Source organism: Limulus polyphemus, unplaced genomic scaffold (assembly GCF_000517525.1).
Source record: "Limulus polyphemus unplaced genomic scaffold, Limulus_polyphemus-2.1.2 Scaffold726, whole genome shotgun sequence".
NCBI classification, from domain to species: domain Eukaryota; kingdom Metazoa; phylum Arthropoda; class Merostomata; order Xiphosura; family Limulidae; genus Limulus; species Limulus polyphemus.
In genome coordinates, this window is record NW_013666336.1 from 280,896 (window position 1) to 304,175 (window position 23,280).

At 34.4% G+C, this 23,280-nt stretch overlaps 1 protein-coding gene across 1 annotated transcript in view; it reads right to left on the reverse strand.

Annotated features, from left to right (window-relative positions):
• Positions 1 to 487: 487 nt before the first annotated feature.
• The window catches only part of LOC106460190 (glucose dehydrogenase [FAD, quinone]-like), a 33,568-nt gene continuing 10,775 nt past the window's right edge, over positions 488 to 23,280 (reverse strand). The window contains exons 4-11 of the mRNA XM_013919876.2: positions 20,937 to 21,068; positions 20,625 to 20,746; positions 19,652 to 19,822; positions 16,903 to 17,056; positions 14,212 to 14,375; positions 8,412 to 8,589; positions 5,465 to 5,687; positions 488 to 722 (exon numbers count right to left, since the gene is read on the reverse strand). Of these exons, the coding sequence (XP_013775330.1) occupies positions 569 to 722; positions 5,465 to 5,687; positions 8,412 to 8,589; positions 14,212 to 14,375; positions 16,903 to 17,056; positions 19,652 to 19,822; positions 20,625 to 20,746; positions 20,937 to 21,068 (1,298 nt within the window). The 3' untranslated portion in view covers positions 488 to 568. The remainder of the gene's footprint in view (positions 723 to 5,464; positions 5,688 to 8,411; positions 8,590 to 14,211; positions 14,376 to 16,902; positions 17,057 to 19,651; positions 19,823 to 20,624; positions 20,747 to 20,936; positions 21,069 to 23,280) is intronic.

Sequence of the window (23,280 nt, forward strand, 5' to 3'; positions counted from 1 at the left end):
ATTTAATGTCCTATCTGTGTGCTGTAATCAAACAACAAAATCATTTTTCTAAGTACTATAATTCAGTCAGTAAGGCCTTACACCTAAGAAGTGTAATCAAATCTTTAACCTGTGCACCGCGTTCATTGAATGCCCTACTTAAGCACTGTAATAGAGTCATTTAATACCCTATCTACACACTGTAACCATGAGTGTTTTTTTCATCTTATTTATGCATGTTAATGAAGCTATTTTCTCTCTTTTTTTTTTCACTCGAACAAAACGATTTATCCTTTTTATAAGTTATGCGAATTATTTTTATTTTACTTTTGTAAGTATCTCACAACTTTTGCTTTATTTAAACATTTCAAGTAGTAGTTACTATGTAAATATTTTGTAGGATAAAGCAAGTGTCAATTTTGTGGCAACAATTTTATCGTATACTTATTTATTTAATATAACCCATTTTCCCACTCTTTCTGAACTCAAACTGAGATCTTATTTATGACTTGTTTCTTGTTTCCTTTCGGATTAATAAACCAATGATGTTGACTTGTGAAATACAATGCTAATTAAATTAATTGCTTCATTACTTGTTATCTCTGAGTTCATTTGGCTTAATTCCTCTTATTATATCTGCAGCTTTCTCGCCAATCATAATCACGGGCGCGTTGGTATTACCAGAAACAATGGTTGGCATAATGGAAGCGTCCGCAACCCTTAGATTCTTTATTCCTTTCACCCTGAAAGAGAAAAAAATAATTCGGTTAACCAACTGATTTATAAATCACGTAATAAAACAACGATAAAAGTAGTGAGGTTGCTAGACATAAATTATCAAATAAAATTTGGAAAATTGGGGAATTAAAGTTGCGGGATTACTCACGTGGAACGTCGCGTTCTTTGAATCATAACGAACATGATTGATTTTAAATAAACAAGCTTAAAACGGTCACTGACTCAAACATTAATAAAAATTAACGAATGTTAATCATGCACAGTGACTACCAAGTATAGGTAGTCCAAGTTTTCATTTCTAAATGTTCTGTTAAGTTTAGAGTATCCACGGCGAGTATCTTTACTTTCAAATGTGCTTTTTATATCTTCTAAGACCATATAACCTACGATCATTATCCGTATAGAGCATAAAAAGTACAGAAGGTTGAGTACGTTATATTACAACGGTTTTTATTATACAGATCAGAGTGTCACATGTTTATTTATTTGTAAATCAAAGCTACACGAGGAAATCTGCGCTAGCCGTTCCTAATTTAGCAGTGTAAGACTATAGCTAGTCATCACAACCCAGTGCCAACTCTTGGGCTTCTCTTTTCCAACGAAAAGTGGGATTGACCGTCACATTAGAACGTCCCCGACTGAAAAGGCAAGCATGTTTGGTGGGACGAGGATTCGAATCCGCGACCTTCAGATTACGAGTCGAGCGCCCTAACCATCTGGCCATGCCAGGCACGCGTGTCACGTGACAACTAAAATCGATGAAACTTTGTAGATAAAAAACTTCAGACGGCTGAAGAACAAGTTTCTGCGTTCAATCTCCAACCAACAACAGTCACAATCATCTTCTGCTTGCTCGTTCAACCTATCAAGTCATATCCTCAACATCGACATCGAAGATAACCAAGATGGATTCTTCCCAGCCTGGTAGACATTCCCATCGTCTCCTAGCTCCATTGAATGTATAAAAATGTATTAAAGCTTTTTCATGCCTCATGAAAATCATTATTTTAATCACATCTGTTTTTGTTCCAGCCATCGCCGTGCAAGGTCAGGGTATCTTATTCAGTGCCCTGGGCGTGAAAGTGGGTTTCCTCGGGGTACTCCCATTTCCCTCAAATATGCTTTTGATCCTGTGATCCCAGCCCTGAGAAGGACCCTCCCTTTTAATGTTAATATTACAAATTCTAAACTAATTATGTCAGTTTTTTAAACAGTAATGAAAGTATTCAATCTGTATGTCCCTGCTCTGCTTTACACCGCTCAGTTCATCGAATGTCCGATATCACGCATCACACATTCCTAAGCCACAATGGATCGACAGAAGCACGTGTCTCGCCGACAGAAAACTCCTGAAGCCACCAACAATCCAACGAAGGTTTCCTTGTTACTTGACTGTTCATCCCCCAGTGGCACAGCGGTATGTCTGCGAACTTACAACGCTAGAAACCATGTTTCGATGTTCGTGATGGGCATAGCACAGATAGCCCATTGTGTAGCTTTGTGCTTAACTTTAAACAAACAAATGAACATCCACTGTTCGTGTCTCCCCACAGCTCTCCTAGTGTCTTGTGGTATCGTAATTTGTAAAATTAATATTATCAAGCCTCGCTTTATAGCTCAGAGAAACCATTATTATATCCATTAAAGTTATCATTAGCCAGGGTTGGGGACGAAGAGAAATAACATTAATTTCTGAATATCCCCAGGTTTTCTGCTAAACCTAAAATAACTACCAAGTCAGATAGGATAGAATCTTTTAATTTTTCTTGTCTTACAAAATTTGTCTGTGTCGATTATTCTAGTTTTTCCCAGTTTGTTTTGTGTCCAGTTCACATGGCGTGTCTTTCAATGGCTGAATTTTGTATTTTCGTGAATCTTGTACTGTCTTTATGTTCTTTTTCTTTTGCAAGTCTTCTTCCCGTTTCTTCAATGTATGTATCGTTGCAGGAACACTGAATTTCATAAATGACGTTTTTGTGTTTCTCATTGGTAGATTGCTGTATGTTTCTTACCAGAATGGGCCTTAATGTCTTGTAGGATTTCCTCCAGGCATCTATGTTGAATTTCTTAGCTATGCGTTTGAGTTTTCATTGACATTTTGTAGGTAGTGGAGCTAAATGGTAGTAGTGGTAGTGTTTTCCTTATCTTTTCTTTATGCTGCGTTTTGGTCTTCTTCAGGGAGTTTGTAATGAAGGAGGAAGTGCAACCATTCTGTTTAAAGCACTGTATGATCTTTTGGTGTTCTGTTTCGATGTTTTATCGCAAATGTTTTCTGTTCTCTTGTTTAGGCACTGGATTATACCACGTTTTATCGAGGTTGGATGATAGGATTGAAAGTTTAGGTATCTGTTTGTGTGGGTGGGTTTTCTGTATACAGTTGTGGTAATGTTTCTCTCTCGTCTGCTGATGAGTATGTCAAGAAATGGTAGGCTGTTTTGTTCCTCCATTTCCACAGTGAAGTGGATTCTTTTGTCTGCAGAAATAAGATGTTCTAAGTAGGCTGGTAAGTTTCATGACCGTGGGGCCAAATAACGAACGTGTCGTCAACATAACGTCTGTAGAAACTTGGTTTTATAGGTATGGATGAGAGGGCTCTTTCTTCAAAGTCTTCCATGAAAAGTCGATATTCTTTAAAAAGATTTCAGGTATTTAATTAGTGTTCAACTTTGGTTTCAGTTTATTGATGGTTAAGGTTTCTTTGATCCTTTAATCTTGTTCATCGTTCAAATTACATATTATTTCAAAGCTGTCTTCCTTGCATTCCCATCACGTTCATAGTCTAGACGTTTGTATATTTTTGAAAAACTACCAGCATTAGGCTTCGCATGATATTTTATACGCAGTTCAAAGCGAAACATGACTGATCCAACATAATCTCGTTCACATCGAGAACAAACATATCGATAAACAAGGTTATTATTGATTCTGTTCTCTATCATGAAAAAAGATGTGTTGTATTCTCAACACAGATTTTAAAGTTACACACAATTTTGGTATTTTGTGTGGTTGACCAAAATTTCATAAAAATACAACAACTATCCTATTAGGCCAATAATTTCGAATATAGACACTTGCAGGTTTTTGGACTCTTTCTCTTAAGCCATTTGAAAATAATAAATATATGATTAGGAATAGTTTTGAGATTTCTAAAAAACTGGGAGATTTCCGATTATTGTGTCAATCAATATTCTTTTGCAAGAAGTAATTCAAACAGCATCAGATTTGGTTTTTCAAAATGATAAAATCGTCAAAGGTTTTAAGTAATAGATATTTAGTGAATTATCAAATTCTGCTACCAAAAATCTCCTTTAAAATGTGACATCAGTGTTTATGATAAAAAATACGGTGTTCCCATGGACATTGAGATGTTTTCAAAATTAAGAAAACAGTAAATTAACTCCAACGTTCTTACGTTGTTTATTGATATGTTTATTCTCAACGTGGACGAGATTATGTCGTTTATAGCAGCGTATAAAGAGCATCTGAAGCATAATACTTGTAATTCTTCAAAGGATCTACAACCACGTAGACCATAAACGTGACGGGCCTAGAGTTTTGAAATAATATGTAGTTACAACATTGAACAAGATGTATGGATTAAAGAAAACTTAGCCATCAAGAAACTGAAACCGAAGTATTAAATACAAGTGGTATAAAGTCGCGATGGAACGGAATGTATGAGAAATAATTTTGACATTGTCTGGTATTTAAGTAGTGTGATGCCAATCAAAACTGATAGCTTTTGAGAAGGTTATTTGACATTCCTTTTCAACGCAAATACTCATACACTCAGGTAATAAAGATGTGTTCATATGGTAGATTTAGAATTTCCAAGATACCGATATATCTCTTGTATTTAATAATATTAGAAAACAAAGGAATGTGGATCAACATAGTGCGCCAGAATCACCAAGAAAGAGACCTGAAACAGGTCGCATACAAGTCATGGTAAGCAAAATACAATTTCTTATAATGTAATCGGTGAGAATCCACGAATACAAAGGTCAAAGATAAAAGACGTCCATGTGTCTCGGGCAACAAAATCCAAAACGATCTTCCTTTTATGGATGCGAAGCCATGATAGTATGAGTTCACCAAGATCAGGCTTACAGTCATACCTTTCTTTCAGGTGTCGCATACCTTAAGAATCTGAGTAATTAAATGGGTATTCATGCTTTCCATATGACGCCTTACCAATCAAATTGCCAGACGCTGCATCTATAGATTTCTATGCGATTCAACGGTTAAAACGAGCGATGGGAAACCATCGTACTCTTACATTCGACTGATTATGAAAAACTGGCAGGGAGGAGCGGTGTGGTTTAGAAATGACAGTCTTAAGACGGAACTTTTTTCAAAGGAAACTGCGATGCAGAGCTGTTGTCAAGATGTACGGTCTTCAGGTAGATCCTGACTAGACATGTCGACATGGACAGTAATGATGTGGTTTTGCTCTAATTCGTTTGGATATAACGACTCAACCTCTATACGTAAGTTAAGTAAAAATGAAGTATATACTTTGAGAAATGCATATTCCCGAGATTAGTTCAAAGAGCACCGTATTTAATAAAGAATAATAAAAACATTAATGTTGACTTATCTTGAAAGTTGTTTACATATAACATAAAGATTACATAGAAAATTATTCAAATGCGTTTTCATGTTTACCCTAACATTCTATTCCAACTCTAGAAAAGCAAATATTTAGCTAAGTAGACAGAAAACTAGATTGAGAAAATGTTTGTACCGTAACTTAGAGTCCACAACTGTCGTTGGATCGGAGGGGTCTCCCATCTTACAAGTCCCCACAGGGTGATAAATGGTGACCGAGTAGGTACGAGCCACACATTCTAGATAGTCATCCCCCCACATCTGATGTTTCTCACAGCCTGGGAAAGAAGGCTCAAATAGGGTTGTGTTAAAGGCTTTGAATGGTTCAGACAAACCCACCTTAATACTGATCTTCAAGGCTATTGATGAAGTAAAGTGACAACAGCATGAGATGAATCATATAATCATGACACTTAGAAAATGAAAATATTTTGTGTTTAGAGACAGTTTAGACAGAATATGTTGTAATGGTTTTGAATGTTTCATAAACATTTGACTGATTTCTGAGAAGGACATTTCGATTTATTTGCCCAAAACTTTGTAATGTGGATGACATTTCCGTCTCTACGCTGAGACTTTCATCAGGATGTCATAAAGTCCGAAGTAGAGTAGGCTAAATATTTAACACCAAAGGTCAAAAGGTTGGCTGCGTCGCTATGTTTTTGTTAAGTATAAAAATAAGATAAAAAATACTATAATCTTGACATTGTTAATACCCGCAAAATACTTTTAAAAGTTACTTTTAAAACAAAAAATATAGTTCCACTTAAGTATATTACCATTAACAATGTGAACATCACAGTAGCACTTAATTATATCATAATTAAAAAAGTGAACATCACAGTAGCACTTAATTACTCACCATGCCACCATTAACAAAGCAAACATAATAATGTTTAATTACGTTGCATTAATAAGCATCTTAAGAACGTATAATTACGTGTGACATTAATAAACATCACATTAACGCTTAACTGCGTGAAATTAAGAAAGAAAGCTTAACTATAGCGTTTAACTACGTGACATTAAAAATATATTTACAAATAACTCTTAACTGCGTGACATTAAAACGAAAACGTCACAATAACGTTTAAATGCGTGATATTAAAAAGAAAGCTTCACAATAACGCTTACTTTCATGACATTAAAAAGAAAATCTTCAGAGTAACGCTTAATTACGTGACATTGAAAAAAAAGGCTTCACGATGACGTTTAATTACTTTACAGTAAAAAAGAAAACTTCCCAATAACCTTTAATTACGTGAAATTTAAAAAGGAAAGCTTCACAGTAACATTTAATTACGTGGTGTTAAAAAAGAAAGCTTCACAGTAACGTTTAATTACGTGACATTAAAAAAGAAAGTTTCACACTAATGTTTAATCATACGTCAATGAAAAAGAAGGCTTCACGATAACGTTTATTTACGTTACATTAAAAAGAAGGCTTCACAATAATGTTTAATTACGTGACTTTAAAACAAGAAAGCTTCAAAATAACGTTTAATTACGTTACATTAAAAAGATAGCTCACAATAATTATGTGACATTAAAAAGAAAGCTTCAGAGTAATGTTTAATTATGCGACAGTAAAAAAGAAGGCTTCACGATAACGTTTAATTACGTTACATTAAAAAAGAAGGCTTCACAATAACGTTTAATTACGTGAAATGAAAAAAGATAGCTCACAATAACGTTTAATTACGTGATATTCAAACAAGAAAGCTTCACAATAACATTTAATTACGTGACGTTGAAAAAGAAGGCTTCACGATAACTTTTAATTACGTGACATTAAAACAAGAAAGCTTCAGAATAACGTTTAATTACGTGGCATTAAAACAAGAAAGCTTCAGAATAACGTTTAATTACGTGACGTTGAAAAGGTAAACATCACTGTAACAAAGTACAGTTAAACCAGTTTTAGTTTACGTGTGTACAATAGGTGATATAGAACGAGTTTAATCATGATACTAAAGTGAGCTGTTTTGATGTTATAAGACGAGCTAATAACGAGCTAATTTTGAAAGATTCTCACATTTTCTCCATTTTAACACTGATTATAAGACTGACAATCCTGCCGTTGCCATAGCAAACACTTAAACCCAACATGTTTTTGCTGTTTACTAATTAGCCGTTAGCAGAAGACTAAGTTTTTCAGTTATTGACAATCTCGTTGAAAGGGTTATCTTAAAAGTGCATATTATAAGATTGATTATAAATATACATCTAACTATAAAGTAAACACTGTTGACACAGTAGTGAATAGAAAGCCAGTTTTTATATTCTCACAGCCAAGCAAATGGAAACAAGAAGGTGACTTATATTCTAATGATGTTAAACGTTTGATTTCCTCTAAGCTTTTGCTGTTAACAAAATAAACATAATACGATGCATTGATAGTCTTCTAGTATTGGCAAGCATAATTTTATGAGCTCTTGTTGTTAATGTTTGTTGTTCAGAAAATATAATAAGATTAATTATCCCTGTTCATAATGTCTGTCAAGTTGGGCATACTCAGTTCTAAGAAGAACGAAATAATTATTCCTTCAGATAAAATAATTCAGATCAGTCAAACGTCCGGTCCATCAATTGGTAGGTGTAACTAGACCATTGTGTTTTTTCTAGTTCTGCAAGTTCCGCAGTAGCGTAAACAACATTCACCGATCTGTAGGCCTAACTTAACAACTATTTTCGAATTCTTTCGTACGTACGGCCCTTTTTCGTGTCTCTAGTACTTCGTCGCAAACACGAATTCAAAACTTATATGACTGAATTAAACAACTGTCTTATTTACTAGTTAATAGACTCATTCTCTCAATAATTTACCGACTTCTGACTACCTAGATGACTCCCTAAAGCCTAAATCACTCCTTTCTCTGTGTTAAAATTGTTTCCTAAACGTTTAAGAAAGTTTTAATCATTAAGACCACACCCATCACTTTGTGTCAAACTTCCTCCCGACTAAGCAACAATACGGATTTCTAGAAATGTTTAAATTAAAAACATATGCTACAACAATACTTTCTATACACATTCTTGATAGCTAATGTGCATAAATATATAAAACATCTATAGATACCTACCTTCTCTAAGTGTTTGTATATCGTCTGGGTGGGTCAAATAATGAGGATCAATAATTGGTGGATTGTATGGATCTGTGGATCGTAACTTGACGTAACCACGACTTTTCGGTCTCAGTAACACCGGATACATGGAGAAGGAGTCTCTATACAAGTAGGGTTCATACACCTGTTTCCATAACTAAACATAAATAAACGAATATTAATAAAATACAGATACAAAAATGTTCAACTTATTGATTGATTTCATAACTAAAGACGAAAAGAAGCGTACAGTGTTAAAACCTTGAAGAACGAAAGTTTAGTTTTAGAATGATTGCTTGTTTTTGTTTTATGCCAAAAGGGCTATGTACGCTCTGCTCATCACAGGTATCGAAACCCATTTTTAGCAATATAAGCTTTCAGACTTACCGCTGAGCTACCTGGTGGCTGGGTGGGGTCAGTTTTTGAACGAAAAGCTTTCTATAATTGGATGCATTAACTAAAAATATTAGATGAAAGAAAGTAACCAGTAGATTCGCGTCTTCGTTTCTACAGAAGTTTTATTCTCTACAATAAATGGTTTTTGTAAGTGTGAGAAAACAGATCTCGAACAAGAAACATGTTTTTGAATTGAAAAATTTGAGGGAAGGCACCTAGCTAGTCTACACCATCCACCGCCAACTCTTGGGCTGCTATTTACCAACGAATAGTGAGATTGATCGTCATATTATACGTCCCCATGGCTGAAAGGGCGAGTATGCTAGGTGAGGGAATTCGAACACACTGATTGCGAGTCGAGTACCCTAACCACCAGGCCATGTGTTTGACGAAAGGTATTTCCACATGCTTTATCTTACATAAATATGGTGGGGGGGGGTAGTAGTATTATAGTAAACACAAACTCACACTACATAGAAAATGAGGTTATATACAATGGCTCAAGTAAAATAAGATGGCTTCTTGAAATAGTTCTGCTGCCACTTAAGCAATTCACAATTCTGGAAACGCTATTTACCGGAATAAACGGATTTAAAATTACAAATTTGACTGTAAAAGTTTAGATAACGTTCAACTGCGTAAATTTCGAGTGAAATTTCATTGGCTGTTTGTTTCTAAACCTTCAAATGAAGCCTAAATTAAACAATCAAAAAACAACAACTGAACTTGCACTCAAAATTTAGGCAATTGAACGTCATTTAACGATTCACTCATTATACGTGAGCTCCTCACGATCATAGTGACCGCATGGAGGAGCGTTCGATCACGTTAAGTAAGATTATTATCACTTTAATGCCAAAAGTCGGATGTTTTATTAATATGTTAGTACTAATTAGTACAAGTAGTAATATAAATACATGCAGCACTGAATGTTAGGCTAATTACTAGTACTAATTTACTTAGGTTCAATTGTTTTATTTATATATATTACAAAAGTTATAATATTGACATTTTCTTCCAGGTTTTAAATAAATTAAAAGCAACAATCAAATTTATATATGAGTATAGTGAAAACATCATACAGTTCTCAGATGCTCTTGTAGTGGTGAAAGAAATTATGGTCCTACAACAGGTGTTTATTATAAAACAAACAATTCACATAAATGTCTAGATATTTTAGCAGTCATCCCAAATCAATAAACCTAAAAATCCCTGTTACCCTGGCACATTAATGTCTAATCCGGAGACGATAAAAATCCCTGTTACCCTGGCACATTAATGTCTAATCCGGAGACGATATTCTCAGATTGGCCAAGCATGGCCTGGCAGTTAGGCCACTCGACTCGCAATCTGAAAAGTTGTGGGTTCTAATTCCATTACCCAGCGTGCTCACCCTTTCAGCCGGGAGGTCGTATAACATGACGATCAATCCCACTATTCGTTGGTAAAGAGTAACTGAAAAGTTGGTTGTTGGTGATCTTGACTAGCTGCGTTCCCTCTAGTTTATCACTGCTAAATTAGGGACGGTTAGCTTAAATATTCCTCGAGTAACTTTGCGCGAAATTCAAAAACGAACAGACGTTTCACTTCACTATACTTGGTCGTATCATATGTCATTCAAAAGCTATTTTGTGATTGTGATTTGGTTGAACAATGACCGCAATTACGATTTGTGTTTTTGAACTTTGTACGGAGCCGTATCAGAAATTGATTTTATAACATAGTTCTGCTCGGTTAAAGCTGAGTCATTTCTAAAAACCAATAGAATGTTCTGGATAATTTGTGATTATTATTATTAAGGTAACTGTAAATCGTGAAATATTTATATTATCTAAACTCTGGGTTCTGTTTTGAAGTCAACTGAAGCAATATCATACCTGTTAGTCAGTTGACGTAGTTAATTTTCTTTAATGTCTATAATGCTACTTATTATGATTGGCTCGAAAGCCGTCTTTACTAATACCCATGTTTTGTGTTGCTGTTGGTTTGAAAGCGATATTGTCTTAAATTTGTGTCTTTCTTAAGATGACTTGAAAAAAGTGTTATTGTTTAATTATTGTGTATTGTTTGTTTGTTTTGAATTTCGCGCAAAGCTACACGAGGGCTATCTGCGCTAGCCGTCCCTAATTTAGCAGTGTAAGACTAGAGGGAAGGCAGCTAGTCATCACCACAAACCGCCAACACTTGGGCTACTCTTTTACCAACAAATAGTGGGATTGACCGTCACATTATAACGCCCCCACGGCTGAAAGGGCAAGCATGTTTGGTGTGACGGGGATTCGAGCCCGCAAACCGCAGATTACGAGTCGCGCGCCCTAATAACCTGGCCATGCCGGGCCTTTGTCTATTGTATTAGTTGTTTTAAAGTAGTTTTCTATATTGTCTATGTTTTGATGTAGAGTTGTTTTAAAAGTGGTTTTGTCTATTGCTGTGTTTTGTCTTACAGTCAGTTTAAAATGATTTTATTTATTGTTTGTGTCTGGTTTTGTCTGTTGCTGTGTCTTGCCCTACAATAAGTTTAAAAATAACTTTATCTATTGTTTGTGTCTGGGGGTTTATCTATTGCTGTGTCTTGTCTTACAGCTGGTTTGAAAGCTGTGTACAAATAATTGAAGTAATGTTTAATAACACAGTGCGATTGGTACCAAAGCTGGCCCACTCTGTTGAAAACCGACTTGCAAAACCCAACAAGTATCAAGGTCTGCTATTCCTGTTTCTTTAGCAATACAATACTCTCATCACTATATATACGTATATAAAAATAGAGTATTGAAAACAATTATGGGAAATGGTATAAAACACAAATACTACTGAAAATATACTTCATTAGATTAGGGTCACGTGTTGCTAGCTTACACTATGATTGGTTGTGATCGGGTGGAGAATGAAAACAAGCCACATCAGTATAAAGCGTACAAAAGTAAAAGCAGTCATAGTAATCCCATCAGTAGTAGTGTGTATCTAGTAGTGGGTCGTAGTAATCCCATTAGTAATAATATGAATCTGGTCGTGAGTCATAGTAATCCCATTAGTAGTAGTGTGAATCTAGCCTTGAGTGATAATAACCCAATTTGCAGTAATGTAAATCTATTCGTGGGTCATAGTGATCCCATAAGTAGTAGTGTGAATCTAGTCTTGGGTTATAATAATCCCATTACTAGTAGTAGTGTGAATCTAGTCGTGGGTTATAATAATCCTATTAGTATTAGTGTAAATCTAGTCGTGGGTCATAGTAATCCCATTAGTAGTAGTGTGAATCTAGTCGTGGGTCATAGTGATCCTATTGGAAGTAATGTGAATCTAATCGTGGCTTCTAGGACTGAAATACTTCATGACAAGGATGTAGGGCTCAACATTTTGTCTGATCAAGGGAATTTCATGCAAAAAAATCGCAGCAAGACTCCATGGTTTAATAGGAAACATAAAGAACACCCTGAAGAGGGTACATGAAACTGTCACTGTTAATAATAAAATCATTCAAGGTATAAATCCTAAACTCTCTCCAATAGTGATATTTAATATCTTAAGCTGTGTTTTTATGAATTAGATGATGTTGCCAATGGCCTTGCTGAAAACTCTAGTAACGGATGTCACTTCGAGAACAGTAAAACGCACAATAGCACGGTCTCAGTGGATGTATATACTCGAAACTTGCTGCTGAGAAGAGGGAACAAAAAAAGAGGTTAAAATTAGCAGCATGCCACAAATAGTTGAATGAGCAGTAGGCGTGTTCTCTTTACAGACGAATCTAAGTTCAACATGTTCAGCAATAATCGACTGCATTTTGATGACGGAAAGGAGAACAGTATCATAACCAATGTACATCATCTACAGAGAAATCTACATGGTGAGAAATCGATAGAAGCTTGGAGATGCCTTTCAGCAATGGTGTATGCAAAACGTAAGACATTCTGACGGCTGACAATTTCCAATCCATCATGTTATTCCCTCAGAATCAGGGATCATTGAGAGTTCATCATCTTCCAGCAAATGTGGAGAAACGACACCCTGACGGCAAAAAAAGTATATGGAAAACGCATAACCATGGGTTTTCCATACACAAAGTCTCGAAGTGAATACAATTGAGGCGGAATGGGCTTATGCAAAGACAGTTTGTTTGTTTTGGTTTTTGTTATGAATTTCGCGCAAAGCAACACGAGGGCTATCTGCTCTAGCCGTCTCTAATTTAGAAGTGAAAGATTAAAAGAAGGCAGCTAGTCATCACCTTCCACCATAGCCAACTCTTGGGCTATTCATTTACCAACGAATACTGGGATTGGCTGTCACTTTATAATGTCCCCACGGCTGAAAGGGCGAGTATGTTTGGTGAGACGAGGATTCGAATCCGCGACCCGCAGATTGCGAGTGGAGTGAGCGCTCTACCCACCTGGCCGTGTGCAAAAACAGAGAAGTTCAAAAGACGACGAACATCTTGGCTGAATTGTGAGGAGTAATGCAAGATATTTGGAACAATATTCTGCTATAGAAAATTGATAAACTTTGTTGCAGAATGAAAACAACTGGTAATGATTTGCGTAAAGCAAACGGTTCACATGAGAAATTCTAGTGCTATATATATTCATAATTCAAAACAAGCTTAAATACAAATATAACGCTACATAACCAAGACAAATGAAGTATCCAGGGCACATGCTATAACTTGGGAGATATAAAATATGTCCTGGCTGTTGGGCACATTGTATATTTCCCACATTATACCTTGCGCCCTGATGACTTCATTTATATTAAATATGCAACGTTGCATTTTTATTTAGGCTTGTTTTGAATAAAAAAACCATGTTATATTTCATCATAGGTTTGATTTTGCTGTTTTTAACGTTGTCCTTCCTTTTATGTAAGTGTTAACTTAACTGTTGAAAGAATGCTGCGTATTTCCTGTGATGATGTTTTGCACCATTAATAACTTCCCCATCCAAGTGGCATCGCCCCATGTTTCTGACGTCAGAATGTGTAGCACTTTAGAGTTTTTATATTTCAGTAATTACTTACATGACTATATATGCACACACACACACATGCATGTCGATATATACATACACAAGTTATTTTTTTATTTGTAACCTAAAAGCATATAATATCTTGTATTTATTCAATACTAATTAATTATAAAAACGCAATATTTTATTCTAGTCATGACATTATATAATATCTATATATCAGTTGTTTTATTTCATTTCAAATTAGGCATTCTTCCACATTACATTAATGATATTCAGGGCTAACTGTAAAACTGTCGTATTTCACAGTTCCCTTAAGGTGGTTTTGACAGTTCCGGCTACTTTCGACTGAATATGTAAGGATGTTTGTTAATTATTATTATTATTCACCACGTAAACAAACACATATAAACATTTTTTCTTACCTCCGGACCAATACCTTGCACTTTTCGAATAGTTCTTCCACCATCAGAGGATGGAGAGCTGGAGATAAAGTGAATTTCAGCATCAGGAAAGTCTTCACTACTGTTGGTGTACTTTGTCTTTATAAATCCTAAACCTTCACAGCCCCCTAAGATGGTGTAAGGTCCTAAAATATACAACATACGTCGATGTTCTTCAAATATTGATTTTTTGCACTATTTTCTGAGTGTGTTTGAAGGTTGAAAGTCTGACTGTTATCCTTCACAAAACAATTTAAGGCTGAATAAAAAGCAAAGTATCAACATGTCATTCACTTTCTTCAAAAATGTCACTCTGATAGAGTTACAAAATCATTAACCATCTTTATAAATGTCACTCTGATAGAGTTACTACATCATTCACCATCTTTATAAATGTCACTCTGATAGAGTTACTACATCATTCACCATCTTTATAAATGTCACTCTGATAGAGTTACTACATCATTCACCGTCTTTATAAATGTCACTCTGATAGAGTTACTACATCATTCACCATCTTTATAAATGTCACTCTAATAGAGTTACTACATCATTAACCATCTTTATAAATGTCACTCTGATAGCGTTACTACATCATTCACCATCTTTAAAAATGTCACTCTGGCAAAGTTATTCTGTGAGAGGGCTATTAAAAATAACGTAGTTAAACTTTGCACGTCGAAACAAGCATTTCGTTTTTCTCGTGTATTTTAATCATGTACAACAATGTCATTAACCAATGATGTTCCTGTAGTATATTGTTAGCCAATGATATCCCTGTACTATATTATTAACCAGTGATTTTCCTATAGTATATTGTTAACCAATGATGTTCCTGTAGTATACTGTTAGCCAGTGATGTCTCTGTAGTATACTGTTAGCCTATGATGCTCCTGTAGTACACTGTTTGCCAATCATTACAGAATGGTGCAAATTATGTATATTAACTATAAATATATTTAATGTTGTCTTTTATTGCGGAGAAAGGCAGTTTTTTGCGATTTTTAATAACGTAAACTACATTTGGATCAACAATTCCCACTTTGTCTTACATTTCCATTATTTAAGTTCTCTAATACTTCTCTTACAAAGTATACAATGTATCGAAAAACTTCATGCCTATAGACTGAAACATTTACGTACCTGCTGCTGTAACAAATGAACGATATCCAAGTTATATATATACAACTTCCCAGAAAATAGCACTCTACAAATCAAATCCCTTTCCACAATGTACTTACTGGATGCTAAGCTTTGTGTACGATTAAGGAAACTACTTGTTTCCTTTCTTTCAGAACTGTATGTCACTTATGTATGTTTAAGCAATGTTATTGTTACGTGCAGAATTTACTAAGCCTCGAAATACCAGTTTATCTTCTACTAATGGCTTATCCTCTACTAACAGTTTATCTTCTACTAACAGTTTATCCTCTACTAACAGTTTATCTTCTACTAACAGTTTATCCTCTACTAACAGTTTATCTTCTACTAACAGTTTATCCTCTACTAACAGTTTATCTTCTATTAATTCTTTATCTTCTACTAATAGTTTATCTTCTACTAACAGTTTATCTCTACTAACAATTTATCCTCTACTAACAGTTTATCTTCTACTAACAGTTTATCCTCTACTAAAAGTTTATCTTCTATTAATTCTTTATCTTCTACTAATAGTTTATCTTCTACTAACAGTTTATCCTCTACTAACAGTTTATCTTCTATTAATTCTTTATCTTCTACTAATAGTTTATCTTCTACTAACAGTTTATCTCTACTAACAGTTTATCCTCTACTAACAGTTTATCTTCTATTAATTCTTTATCTTCTACTAACAGTTTATCTTCTACTAACAGTTTATCCTCTACTAACAGTTTATCTTCTACTAACAGTTTATCCTCTACTAACAGTTTATCTTCTACTAACAGTTTATAATAGAAGATAAACTGTTAGTAGAGGATAAATTGTTAGTAGAGATAAACTGTTAGTAGAGGATAAACTGTTAGTAGAGGATAAACTGTTAGTAGAAGATAAACTGTTAGTAGAGGAACAGTTTATCCTCTACTAACAGTTTATCTTCTATTAACAGTTTATCCTATACTAACAGTTTATCTTCTATTAATTCTTTATCTTCTACTAATAGTTTATCCTCTACTAACGGTTTATCTTCTACAAACAGTATATCTCTGGAACCTCCAAATAAATTTTTGTTTACTTGCACACACAAACAGACACTTGAAACAAAAGAACAACAAAAAAACAAGGTTTTCTTTCAGGAGTTACGTTAAGATAAATTAATAAGGACATGTTTGATCAACGAGGGTCACTACAATCAAATACTTCCTCGAGTTAATGCAGAATGTCCTAACTCTCAAAATAAGGTATGCGTAGGTGATGGAAACTTAAAAAATAAAATAATTGGAATAACATCATCAGAGTACAGATATTTTATTGGACAACGTTTCGAGTAAATGCTTTTTGTCAAGCTTCGGGATTCTTTTTTTTTTTCTCGTTACTTTGGGGATATCACCTTTAAAACCTATTGTAGTAACTTGTTTACTTGGCGGACCAACAAACATGTATATAAAGACACACATTGTCACATCCATTTTTAAACCAACAGATATATATTCTGAGAAGTTAGCAAATTGTACGAAGACTCACATGTATACTTACCTTCACCTTTAAGCAAAAAATCGTGAATCAGACCTGAATTTTTATAACGAGGAAGTATAACCGAGTAAGGCTTGTCGATTAAGAAATGGGCCCCTGCTGATCCCACGTGGTCCTGGAGGTTTAATCCAACCGGCAAATCAGCAATCACGGGTAACTATATACAGAACAAAGGATTAGCGAAGATTATGCATGATAACTATATACAGAACAAAGATTTAAGTAAGATTATGCATGGTAACAATATACAGAACAAATATTTAGATAAGATTATGCATGGGAACTATATACAGAACAAAGATTTAGGTAAGATTATGCATGGTAACTATATACAGAATAAAGGTTTAGGTAAGATTATGCATGGTAACTATATACAGAACAAAGAATTGGCTAAGATTATGCATGAAAAAACATAAAATGTCAATTACGATTATAGAAGAAAGTTCCAAGAAATATTAATTGAGATTATAGAAAGGCTTAACTTATGAGCAACAACATATATGTAAAAATATTAACTAAGTACACGGACAAAAATAAAGACAAATATATATTACTGAAATACACTGACTGTCCATTTACTGAGGATGTCCTCTTTATGTAATATCGGATTGGACCACCTTTAGCTGAGATTATTGGCTGGACTAGACACAAAATTTACAATATTTTGGAAGATTTCTTGTTCGATTGTAACCCTTTCATCGAGTGTAGTCTGCAACCGGTTCACAGATATCGAAAAATGTCTTTGGTTTTTATTTCAATGTTCAGGTTCGTTCAAAGGATATTGTGTTGATTACTGAAAATGTGTTAAGTCACTGTCACATTAGTTGCATCAGTTTCGGAAAAATAGGGAATAATAGAATTGTTGCATAGGATTGTTTCAGTATTGTCTTGGAAGAACCCTTGTCCAGGAGGGTTGAAATACAACATTGCATAGTGAGCATGATGGACCTAAATACACCCTCAAGAAAGTTTCCAATATCAGCTCAATTAGCTTGAACAGTCAGAACATCTAAAGTGCTTCATTTGTTTCCTCCGTATTTTTATTATATGAACATTAAATAACAAAAAAGTGAAACATGTCTCATCACATTGCCCGCAGTTGTACTCTAAGCAACACTAAAGTTGTGTTTTTTCCCATTTGCTACTGAGATAAGTGGATTTTAGACTCTTTGGAGTTTTTCATAATAATATTTCGCATGTTAAGGCTGCAGATCTTGACCACTGTTGAAGGAATCGGTTATTTGGGACACAGTCTGACACCTCTTATACATTACAAGTTTGCCTTGTATTGTTTACATGGCAGACGTATTTACCACTGTTGACATACTCTTAGACATATATCTTTAAACAGCCGGTCAAAGAAATGGTATTTCATAACGACATTCCTCTTACACGGATAAAATAAAATAATGCCTTTTTAAAGGCTTGAGTGATCCTTGCTCTTATCTATTGTTTTTCACACTACCTATAATACAACTATGTGTCTTTATAATCAGTTAACATATCAGACAAACAATCTATTTTGAGTGAGTAAATGTGTTTTACAGGTGTGCATGTGAGGGTCTTAATAAAATAATCAGTCAGTGTATTAACTGGAGAACGTTCAAGACGCAATCAATTAAGATAATAATAAGGATACCTGAAGAAGACAGATCAATGTTCTGTCTAAACATGTAGTATGTCCCACCATAAATAAATCACTTCATTACGCTTATAAATTGTTGTTTCCCAACTTATTATTACATTACCATAACTTTTCTTCCTTACTCAACTATCAACTTAATTAAATTACCAGGAAATTTCAACCAGACAGAATTACAAAGAGCGAAAACTTTTACAAGATTAACTGAGAGTAAAGTGGCAAACAACTTAGGAAGAAAAGTTTTGTGTTTTGTGCAGAGATAAGAACAAGCTATGGAGAATAATTTAAGCCATGTAGAGATATTAATTCTTATTAAGAATATGAAATAAGAATTACTTAATAATTTTAAAAAATCAAATAAAAGCTACTTTCAATGAAGATAATTCCAATGAATTTGTTGGCTTTGAGTCATTTAGTTTAATAAAATAAGCAAGAATACATGAAGATAAATTTGACTGTGTCACTAACAATTTGAGTTGTTTTTATTCTGTGGCTTAAATATGAACTATGATCGCACACATTTAACTGCTTCATGATATTCCTAAATATATTGAAAAATCAGAGATTATGAACAATGGTGAATATAAACCAAAACTGAGAAGCGAAGAACAATTGGTTTTATGACCCAATTGGTTAAAATTGTTAGAATAATAGATTCTAAGAAAAAAAAGCAATAACGATGGACATTGTCTTCTAAATGAAACAATATTTTTTGAACACGAGATAATAAAGAACAATTGAATATAAAATAGTTTTTATCTGTCTTGGTATACAAGATAAAACTCAAGGCTTAAGAATGGCAATTGGAATTTTTTATCTCGGTTTAAATTGTTATACTTAAATTATGAACTTGAGGAGTAGGTGATTTTAAATAATGTCTAAAATAACATTTCACCTCCAGCCCCAGTTCAGCGTTTTCTTTCTTAGAAAGGTGTTATTGGTTCTTCATACTGTTGTTCATCTGTTGTTTTTTTTTTCGATAAGGAGAATGGTTTATTTAGTGTGTTTACCGTTAAATTGTTTTGTTTACTGGAGATAGTAATCAATGCATTCTACAATTGATTGACTATTTTCATCTTCATTTTAAAAACAAGACATTTTCGTTCTTACACCAAAGCTCTCGAGATGTTTGCGAGGTCCAATGCCAGACAGCATGAGGAGCTGAGGAGTGTTAATAGACCCAGCTGCTAGAATGATTTCTTTCCTAGCAAACACTACTCTTGATAACCCTTCGTAATCAAACTGTACAGCTCGTGCTCGTCTATGGTTGTCAATGTGAATCTAAAAAGGGATGAAGAATAATTATGTAATAAATAGACTACAATATCATGCATAAATTATTGTCACTGAACGCTGAAACAATATGGCAGCAGTATAAAAAGACAATTGTACAATCAGATACATTACATATAGCAAAAGAACTTGTGTAAAATGTATGCTGGAGATATCCAGGCTAATTTTCAAATTTACTAGTGTTTTTACAAAGAGACTGGAGGATTCAATACGATTACAGCTTTAATTTGACCAAAACTCAATAATATATTCTAGTAACACAGTTCTCTCGTTGGCGACTTCTTTTAGATTACTTGGTAAAAATAATTCAACCTTCAGTGCACTTAATGATAATATATCACTTTATTTCCTTCCTTAAAGTTTCTGCAAACTTAAACACTTGTACACTGCCGTAAATTGCTATAGGCCTACGTTACAAATAACTTTAATTAACGTAAAACAAACTAACTTACTTGTAAAAATTAACTGCGATAGCTTATATAATTATTGATTCACACACTTCACAACTATCTCGTAATTATAATCTACATTTGAATGTTCTAAAACAAAACTTGATTTCAAGTCTTAGAGCTTTCTAGGCGTTCTACACTCTCCAGCTATTAAATATATTGCAACATTAAAAATATAGTTTATAACAATATATTCAATATTATCAACTATTTAAGCTCACGAAAACATCCTTTAGACTTCCTCTGTTTATTTTCAGAAATGTTAATCATATTTTATCTTCTAAAACTTTTAAAGTCCCCCCCCCTCCACTTCACGTTACTTGTTTGTAATTTTATCTTACCTTTGTCACTTGGGCGTTAATTAAAATCTTTAAATTAGGCCTGTTCAGAATATCCTGTAAAAATGCCTTAGAAGTGCTGCATCTTGCACCGTTCCTAACAGTTCCTTGGGGAACTGTAAAACCTGATGTAAAATAGAAATTAATTATATATTTCATTATCATTTTTGCTTTAATATTTACCAAAATTATTTTAATATCTAAGTAATTACGAAGCGTCACTACTCATTTATGAAACTGAAGTTTGTTTTGATAACAATAAACTTCAAGTATGTCAAACATACTCATTTTAAATAACTTATTTATATAACCGACCTGTTTGTGCGGGTCCATTGATATCAATATTTGGGTAACCCAGGGTTTTACCACCTTCAACGAAACTGTGACCTAACGGTGATATATAATTTGGTGTTTCGACTGTTAGAAGACCTCCTCGTCCATGGTAACCTGTAGAAAAATTGGAAAAACACTTGAACAGTTTAGTCATTTTCATGCTTGACCTATTACGAATTATGTAAAAAAACAAACCGAAACTGTATTTTTTTCTTATTCAGTTTGACCTGCCATTGTCTGTTGGTTAGGGCATTCGTCTCGCAAAGTGCGGATCGTGGGTTCGAATCCCATCATCGAACATGATCGCCTCTTTTAGCCATGGGGGCGTTATAATGTGACGGTTAATCTCGCATTTCGTAGATAAAGTGTAGCCCAAAAGTTGGCGGCGGTTGGTATTAAATAGCTACCTTCCCTCTAGTCTATCAATCCTAAATTAGCGCTGATAATCCCCGAGTAACTAACTATGCATGAAATTCAACACACGAACTTATTTAGCTTAAATAAAAATTAGAATACACATCCAAGATAAATTGTGAATGTTAACATAATAATTTCTATGAACTTATTAAGGCTGTTTTTTTCTAACATATTATCTTAGTTTGTATGTTTGTTTGTAATTAAGCACAAAGCTACACAATGGGCTATCTGTGCTCTGCCCACAACGAGTATCTAAACCCGAATTCTAGCGTTGTAAGTCCACATACATATCGCTGTGCCACTGGGGGGGGGGGCTATTATCTTAGCAGTATAATGTTAATACAGACTAAACAATATATTCATATGTTCATTCGTAGTTTCAATCTCAAAGATGAAAGCATTCGTCTTCTACTCTTTTATGTTGCTTGAGATACTTTCTGATAGCATGTACAGTAACATAGAGGGCGACACCATAGTTATCAGTATTTAAATGATAATCAGCTAAATATAAAATTTAGAGTTGAAAATCAAATTGAAGTCAGACATTTTTTTAATGTTGTGGTTCGAAATAATCATGAATAACTTAAAACCACCTTCAGTAACCTGAATTTATATCTTGAAATTTTGTTTTGGTTCTATTTTAGCACAAAGCTACACAATAGGCTACCTGTGTTCTGCCCAAAACAGGTATCGAAACCCTAATTTTAGCGTCGTAAGCTTACAAACTTAGCGCTGAGCTGCTGAGGTGCATATTTCAAATCTTTAAATTATTCCTGTTTTACCCTTTTAAAGAATATTCTGTGTCTGGAAGTAAGGAAAACTCGTTATCTTGCCGAACAAATGTCTGGGAGTAAGTAAAACTCGATATATTGCCGAACAAATGTCTGGGAGTAAGTAAAACTCGATATTTTTACCGACCAAATCTTTGGAAGTAGGTAAAACTCCATATATTGCCAATCAGAGAAAACAGAAGATAAGTGTTGTGCGTTCAAACTTGAACTTAATATTTATTAACATTTATCCCACTAATTTAGATCCAGTGGTCTAAGTCACCATAACAAAAACCTGTGATGCAAATAGTTATTAGTGGGACAAACTTTTGGCGCCTTTATCATGGCAAACGTTAGGTGGCCAAAACCTTGCTATGACTACTGTGTATTTTGGGGAAAGTAGATATGTAGTTGTCGTCTCTTATTTTCTTTCTCATTAGAACAGATAATTAGCTTTAGAAATGCTGCCTCCAACTGCAACGAATTTTAATGGGGACAAATATTGTTCCCAATTGTTATGAATCACGAGGAAAGTGGGGACAAATATTAAGATTCTGAATTACTACGAATCATGAGGAAGGCAATCTTAAGAACTCGAAACGTTGTCTCCAACTGTAAGTTGTCCTCACAAAGGCATTTAGTTGTGGAGACGTTGTCTCTAACTAAAATTAAAAAAAAACTTAATTTATCATGAGGACACATGGTAGAGGTAGCCGAAGAAAAAATCTAGACATCCTAAAGTATGTCTTGATGAAGATAAATTACAGTTTAGGACAACGTTTCGAATTTTTAACATTGTCTTCACTGTGGTGCTTAATAGTTAGGGCCCGGGGTAGCCAGATGGTTAGGGCGCTCGACTAGCAATCTGAGGCTCGCGGTTTCGAATCTCCTTTCAGCCGTGGGGGCGTTATAATGTAACGATCAATCCCACTATTCGTTGGTAAAAGAGTAGTCCAAAAGTTGGCGGTGGGTGATGATGACTAGCTGCTTTCCTTCTAGTCTTTCACAGCTAAATTTGGGACGGCTAGCGCAGATAGCTCTCGTGTATATTTGCGCCCACTATTCAAAATGTTGAGACGTTGCTCTTCAACTATTATAAATTAATTGTTCGTCTAAATTATTTCCAACGTCATCTTGCC